The sequence below is a fragment of the Eriocheir sinensis genome, chromosome 9 (genome assembly GCF_024679095.1).
Source record: "Eriocheir sinensis breed Jianghai 21 chromosome 9, ASM2467909v1, whole genome shotgun sequence".
In the NCBI taxonomy this organism is placed as follows: domain Eukaryota; kingdom Metazoa; phylum Arthropoda; class Malacostraca; order Decapoda; family Varunidae; genus Eriocheir; species Eriocheir sinensis.
In genome coordinates this window covers 15,811,677-15,819,176 of record NC_066517.1, presented here as the reverse complement: position 1 = coordinate 15,819,176, position 7,500 = coordinate 15,811,677, and the positions used below count along the sequence as shown (strand labels likewise).

At 42.6% G+C, this 7,500-nt stretch overlaps 1 protein-coding gene across 4 annotated transcripts in view; it reads left to right on the top strand.

Annotated features, from left to right (window-relative positions):
• The window catches only part of LOC126995984 (organic solute transporter subunit alpha-like), a 58,886-nt gene that overhangs the window by 49,935 nt on the left and 1,451 nt on the right, over positions 1–7,500 (top strand). For all 4 annotated transcript variants that reach the window (XM_050855937.1, XM_050855935.1, XM_050855934.1 and 1 more), the window contains 4 exons: positions 4,421–4,572; positions 5,384–5,625; positions 6,601–6,696; positions 7,411–7,500. The exon at positions 7,411–7,500 is cut by the window's right edge and continues 182 nt beyond it. In XM_050855937.1, coding sequence (XP_050711894.1) covers positions 4,421–4,572; positions 5,384–5,625; positions 6,601–6,696; positions 7,411–7,500 — 580 coding nt within the window. The remainder of the gene's footprint in view (positions 1–4,420; positions 4,573–5,383; positions 5,626–6,600; positions 6,697–7,410) is intronic.

Sequence of the window (7,500 nt, the reverse complement as noted above, 5' to 3'; positions counted from 1 at the left end):
GGAAGTGTTAATTGGATGAAAGGAAAGTGTGAGCCAACCACCTAAACCTTCTGGAGTATTGAAAGACGCCGTGAAGGACTGGTTATTCTGATTGGTGAAATGGCAAGTGTGCGCCGACCAACTTAACATTCTCTGGTGCGTTGAAAGAAATGGTAAGAACTGAATATTTTGATTGATTTAAGGAAACAATGGAAAGCGAGCGTCGTCCACCTCGATATTTGGTTTGATTAAAGGGAACACCACACCGACCCCCTAACCTCAGACCCTGCTATCATTTCCGATTGAGGAAGAAGGAACCTTGTGTCCTTCAATGCCTCAAAAACTCAATTTCTCCACCTATCAACTCGACACAATCTTCCAAACACCTATCCCCTATTCTTCGACAACACTCAGCTGTCACCTTCTTCAACACTAAACATCCTCGGTCTATCCTTAACTCAAAATCTCAACTGGAAACTTCACATCTCTCTCGCTAAATCAGCTTCCTCGAGGTTGGGCGTTCTGTATCGTCTCCGCCAGTTCTTCTCCCCCGCGCAGTTGCTATCCATATACAGGGGCCTTGTCCGCCCTCGTATGGAGTATGCATCTCACGTGTGGGAGGGCTCCACTCACACAGCTCTTCTGGACAGAGTGGAGTCTAAGGCTCTTCGTCTCATCAGCTCTCCTCCTCCTACTGATAGTCTTCTACCTCTTAAATTCCGTCGCGATGTTGCCTCTCTTTCTATCTTCTATCGATATTTCCACGCTGACTGTTCTTCTGAACTTGCTAACTGCATGCCTCCCCCCCTCCCGCGGCCCCACTGCACACGACTTTCTACTCATGCTCATCCCTATACTGTCCAAACCCCTTATGCAAGAGTTAACCAGCATCTTCACTCTTTTATCCCTCACGCTGGTAAACTCTGGAACAATCTTCCTTCATCTGTATTTCCTCCTGCCTACGACTTGAACTCTTTCAAGAGAAGGGTATCAGGACACCTCTCCTCCCGAAATTGACCTCTCTTTCGGCCGCCTCTTATGATTCTTTTTTAGGAGCAGCGAGTGGCGGGCTTTTTTTATTATTATTTCCTCTTTTTTTGTGCCCTTGAGCTGCCTCCTTTGTTGTAAAAACAAACAAAAAAAAACTAACATTCTAGTATATTGAAAGAAATCGTAAGGACTGAATATTTTGACAGACTTATTAAAGGCGTCGTCCACTTCAATATTTGGTTTGATTAAAACTTCTCACATCAACTATTTATAAAGGCCAAAGAAGGGATCAATCGGGTTCTAATTAGTGTTTCTTTTGCCTCATGCTGCTGGGGAAGGGTCAAACTGCCACCAGGGCCATAAAAATTACTCCTGGAAATGCCCTCAACCTATACGAAAGCCTTGTCAAATATGTGAACTTGGGCGACGAAATGTTTTAAAATGCGACCCTAAAAGTATATTGAAAGAAATCGTAAGGACTTGATATTTTTATTGATTTGAAGGAAGCTATGCGTCTATTATCTAAAGATTCTGGTGGACTGAAAGAACTCGAAAGTATAGTTGGGACCATACACTAAAGCTGCGCGTGGCTTCGGTGCTCGTCTCCGTCACAGTAGTTCTTGAATATTTGATTGATTAAAGGAAACTCTGTGCCTGCGACCTTAGCATTCTGGTGTATTGAAACTGATCGCAAGGAAGGGGAAAGAAAGGAAGGGGTGGAAAGAGGGGGAAAGAAAATAAGAAGAGGGGGAAAGAGTAAGGGGCAGAGGAAGAGGAAGAGGAAGAAGGGGAGGAGATACACATGACTAGTGCTTAGGAGATTTTGTTGACCTTAAAATTGTGAGTCAGGCAAACCGAATAGAAATTTACAGTGATGAAGAGATTTTGGGTCACATTATAAGACATTTCGCCGCCCAAGAACACATAGTTGACTAGGCTTTCGTGGGAGTTGTGGGCATTTCCAGGATTAGTTTTATGAGCCTGGTAATAGTGTGACCCTTCTTGTGTACCGTGAACCTCAAGAATCACTCATTAGAACCCGACTGACCCCCTCTTTGACCTTTAGAATTAGCTGATGTGATAAACGAAAGTGTCTTATATTACCGACCTTTGTGCTCCCATGAACTGGTAAAAATGCGTAAGGGAAACTGAGATGATTTTTTATTGATCAGAAATTTCCAGTGATCAAGAAACATTGTCCGCTTATAAGAATGTAAGACAAATCGTGCGCCTACAGATTTTGAAACACGCAATAACCAGAGACTTTGTGTTTCTGTGACTTAGAAAACTGTGAGGGTGGGTAAGGGAAACGGAGCTGATTTTGTACTGATATGCCCAGTGATCACAATATATTGCTCGCCTAAGAATATGTTAAATGAATCGACTAGAAACTCCCATGCAGTGATCAAAGAGTCTGTGAGTGCTTCTGTGCCTTAGAGACTGCGAGTGTAAGGGAAACTGAGCTCCTAATACGGGACGACAACTATTCAGGTGGCGCCAAATATTAAAAAAAAAATAATAATAAATAAATAAATAATAATAATAATAATAATAATAATAATAAATAAGGACTTCGTAGTGAGCTAGGTTAAGAAAAGATAATACAAGTCACGATTATGTTGTTTGCGGTATGTGAAAAGGAGAGAGAGAGAGAGAGAGAGAGAGAGAGAGAGAGAGAGAGAGAGAGCGGGGGGGGAGGCATTTTCTTGTGGTTTTCTCGCGATATATTGAAAGTAGGGAAATTTTTGGCAAAGTTTGGAGGAAGGAGGAGATCAATGGTTTTTGTGCACATGTTCATACTCTCTCTCTCTCTCTCTCTCTCTCTCTCTCTCTCTCTCTCTCTCTCTCTCTCTATCTATCTATCTATCTATCTATCTATCTATCAGTCACTTGTCACAGACGTAATGGAATAATCTTTTTTATATATATTCTCTTTGACTGCTTATTCGAACTGTTTGAAAGCAAGGTGAGTAACGGGAAGAAGTGAGAGATGGGTGAAGGTGAGACTGTGACGAAAGAGTGAGGAAAGCATGGAGGAGGAGAAGGAGAAGGAGGAGGAGGAGGAGGAGTTGTTGACTGACACCTAGGCAAAAAGGGGAGATGAGGGAGACGAAAAAGGGGAAAAGAAAGAAAGGATAGGAATAGAAAGAGGAAGAGGTGGAGGAGGACAACTTAATGTATACGAAAAACAAGAGGAGAGGAAGACGAGCGAAGAAGGAAGGAAAGGAAAGGAGGACAACTTAATGTATACGAAAAATGGGAAAGAAGAGGAAAAACAAGAGGAGGAAGACGTGAGCGAAGAAAGAGGAGGAATAGGAAGAGGAGGAGGAGGACGAGGACAAGAACAACTTAATGTATATGAAAAACGGGAAAGAAGAGGAAAAACAAGAGGAGGAAGACATGAGCGAAGGAAGAGAAGGAATAGGAAGAGGAGGAGGAGGACAAGAACAACTAAATATATATGGAAAACGAGAAACGACGGGAAAATAGGAGGAAGACGTGAAGCGAAGGAAGGAAGAAGAGGAATAGGAAGAGGAGGAGGAGGAGAACAACAACTTAATGTATACGAAAATAGGGAAAGAAGAGGAAAAACAAGAGGAGGGAGACGTGAGCAAAGGAAGAGGAGGAATAGGAAGAGAAGGAGGAGGAGAACGAGGACTTAATGTATACGGAAAATGGGAAACAGGGGAAAAACAGGGGAAAGAAAGAAAACGTGAAGCGAAGGAAGGGTAAGCAGGAATAGAAGGAGGAGGAGAACGTAAATGTATTAGACATTTTCACACTTACTCTGCCCTTCTTCATCGACTTTTAGCAACGCAGAAAGCTCGTAAACAGACAAATATAAAGAGAGAAAATATGTGAAGGGAGAACTTATTTATTTGTCTCCATGGAAAAGCAGTTTAATTTCGTCTTAGGAGTTGTTTCTTGTTCTTGTTCTTCTCGTTCTTTTGTTTTGTTTTGTTTTCTTCTTCTTCTCTTTCTTCTGTGTCCTCTGTTTCTTATTTTTCTTCTTTCTTCTTCGCCTTCTTCATTTTTTTCTTCTTCTTCTTCCTCTTGCTTCTTTTGTTTTGGTTTTCATTTTTTTTTCTCTTTTCTTTTTCTTCTTCTTTTTCTTTTTCTTCTTTTTCTTTTTTCTTTTTTTTCTTTGCTTTTTACTTCTTCTTTGTCTCCCATTTCTTCTCTTCCCTTATTTTTCTTTTCATTCACTTCTTTTATTTCTTCCTCTTATTCTCTTCTTTTTCTCTTCTCTTACTACTACTACTACTACTATTACTACTACTACTACTACTACTACTACTACTATTATATTACTATTACTATTATTATTCTCATCATTCTCATCATCGTCATTATCATTACCATCCATATTACTACTATTACTACCATCATCTTCATCGTCATCGTCATCTTCGGCCACTTTCTAACCCACGTCTTTCCCTTCCTCCGGCAGTCATGGGCCTCGGGGGCTGGGCGCTGCTCGGCCTGGCCACCATCACGTACGTCACGCTGCTGGTGGTCTTCACGGACACGGTCATACACGTCATCAAGTATTGCCACGTACAGTACAAGGAGACCACCGCCATAGTGCTCACGGTGTACCCGGTAAGTGTGTGTGTGTGTGTGTGGGGGAGGGATGGAGGGGTGCGCTCTCTCTCTCTCTCTCTCTCTCTCTCACTCCATTCCTTCATCACAACCGTTTTCCTTTTTTTCGCATCTTTCCACACCTCCTCCTCCTCCTCCTCCTCCAGACGTGTTACGTGGTAGCTATATATATAGGTACCAATGAGCATTCTTTCTTTTTTCTTAGTTTGCCTTTGAAACGGCTCTAGGTGATGTTTTTTAATTTCTTTGATCTACTCTTCGGATGCACAATCATCTGTATTAATCTAACATAATAATAATAACTGGTTTGGGTTATCTAATAGTCATCAAACAGCAATCCATTTTCTCCCTTCTCTCAGGTCCTCGGGCTGTTTTATTGCCTGTGTTTCGACAGTAAAAGTACTATCAGTCCTTTTTCCATCCTTCTCCCATGTTCTTGGACTGTCTTATTGCCTGGCCGTCAACAGTAAAAAAGCTAAATCATCAGTCCTCTTCCTCCTCTCCCTCAGGTCCTCGGGCTGTCTCATTCCTGGGTATCGTCAGTAAAAGAACTCAAACACCAATCCTTTTCCTCCCTTCCCTCAGGTCCTCGGGCTGTCTCATTCCTGGGTATCGTCAGTAAAAGAACTCAAACACCATCCTTTTCCTCCCTTCCCTCAGGTCCTCGGGCTGTCTCATTCCTGGGTATCATCAGTAAAAGAACTCAAACACCATCCTTTTCCTCCCTTCCCTCAGGTCCTCGGGCAGTCTCATTCCTGGGTATCATCAGTAAAAGAACTCAAACACCAATCCTTTTCCTCCCTTCCCTCAGGTCCTCGGGCTGTGCAGTTACCTCGGCTTGCTGTTCCAAAAGGCGAATCTCTTCCTGGACGCCGCCGCTCAGCTGTGGTTCGCGTTCTGCATGTACCAGTTCCTGACGCTCACCCTCAAGTACTTTGGGGGGGAGACGCGGTTCGTGGAGAAGGCTAAGGGTACCGTGATGCCCTGGAGGAGTCCCCCGTGCTGCTGCTGGCCCTGCTGCATCTGCCTGTGTCCTAAAGGGCCAATCAGCAAGTAAGGAAAAAGTGTTAATCTCGTTATAGCGAAGAAAATATGTCCATAGCTAATATCAGAGCCATAGAATAATAGATCTGGGGTCATCTTCTTCACTGACGCCATGCTGTTATTGATTGAGCCTCGCAAGATTCAAATTGATGGTGATACAGTAGTGTGTTTTTGTGCTCTGAGTCTAGTTGGGATCTCAAAGAAGTAACAAAAGGTCTGCCCTGTTTCATCCCAAGCAAGAGTGACATCTATTGGTTGTTTACTCTCCTAGTCTCTTAAAACATGCCTAAAGTACTTCGTTATTTATGTAGAAAGGGATAATTACTGAGACGTTCGTGTTGATTATAATGATGGCCATCAATGCAAGGATGGAATGTTATGCTTCTTGTGTTTGAAGTGAAAAGTATTGAGAATTTCCTAAGACTTATAATGAATGGAGTGCTGTTGCGCCATCGTTTGCAATAAGGAGTGGTATTGATAGTATGTAAACCTGTGTAATCATTCTCTCTCTCTCTCTCTCTCTCTCTCTCTCTCTCTCTCTCTCTCTCTCTCTCTCTCTCTCTCTCTCTCTCTCTCTCTCTCTCTCTCTCTCTCTTCTGTGGCCTTGTCTCTCTTGCGTCTTCTTTTTTTCTTTTTCTTTCTTTTCCTTTCTCTTCTTCTTCCTTTCTTTCTTCCCCTTAACTCTTTCCTTCCTTATCTCATCTTTCTTTTGCTCTTTCTTTCTTTCTTCTCCATTCTTCCACCCCCCCTATCTCTCTCTCTCTCTCTCTCTCTCTCTCTCTCTCTCTCTCTCTCTCTCGTCTTCTGTGGTCTTGTCTCTCTTGCGTCTTCTTTTTTTTCTTTTTCTTTCTTTTCCTTTCTCTTCTTCTTCCTTTCTTTCTTCCCCTTAACTCTTTCCTTCCTTATCTCATCTTTCTTTTGCTCTTTATTTCTTTCTTCTCCATTCTTCCACCCCCCCTATCTCTCTCTCTCTCTCTCCTGCAGAAAACAGATCCGCTTCGTCAAGATCCTGGTTATGCAACATCCCTGGGTTCAGCTCGTCTTCTCCATCCTTGGCCTCACACTCTGGCTCGAGGGCTGGTGAGTGTTGCGTCATCACTTCCCGTTCTCTCTCTTGGCTTCTCTTACGATCTGTATTTGCCTTTTGTCTTCCTTCTGTCTTTCTGTCTCCTGGCTCGAGGGCTGGTTAGGGTTGCATCAAGGCTTCCCGTCAGCGTTGCCAAATTGTCGTACTATGAAGGTTGCAGTTATCATTTTTAGGCTCCAAGACGGTCGTAACCACACACATAACTATAGAAAATTAAAGTTAGTGTTAAAACTGTTATTCATTGATGCTGGTTTGTTGTTTTGCTATAGTTATCGGTCAGAGAGTACTATGAAATTTCAATGCGATGATTTCGATAATTTGGCAACACTGCTTCCCGTTCTGTCATGGAGCCATCATGATCTGTCTATCTTTCTTTGCTTTAATTCTGTCTTCTTTTCTAATGGATGTTCAATAGATTAATAGATTAGGAGGACAGAAGATGATCATAGTTGTCTTGTATATATCCTGGTGTAAATCCCCTTTTGTATGCATGTGCGTTTGTGTACGTATGTATGTATGTATGTATGTAAGCACGTGTATACCTCCTTCCTCCCCCATTGAAGGTATACGCACATGACATTATTATTTATTTGTATTGCTTTTTTTATTTTATTTTGGAGTCTGTTTATAGTCTCTTTATTTTTGTTTTCCAGTTTTTTCTCGTTTATTGTCTATTGTATCTCGCTCCCCCCCTCCCCCCCCCCAAGGTACACACACACTGAGGTCAGCGCCACCGACGCCTACATCTACATCTTCGTCGCGTCCAGCGTCTCCTTCCTCTTCGGGCTGTGGGCCTT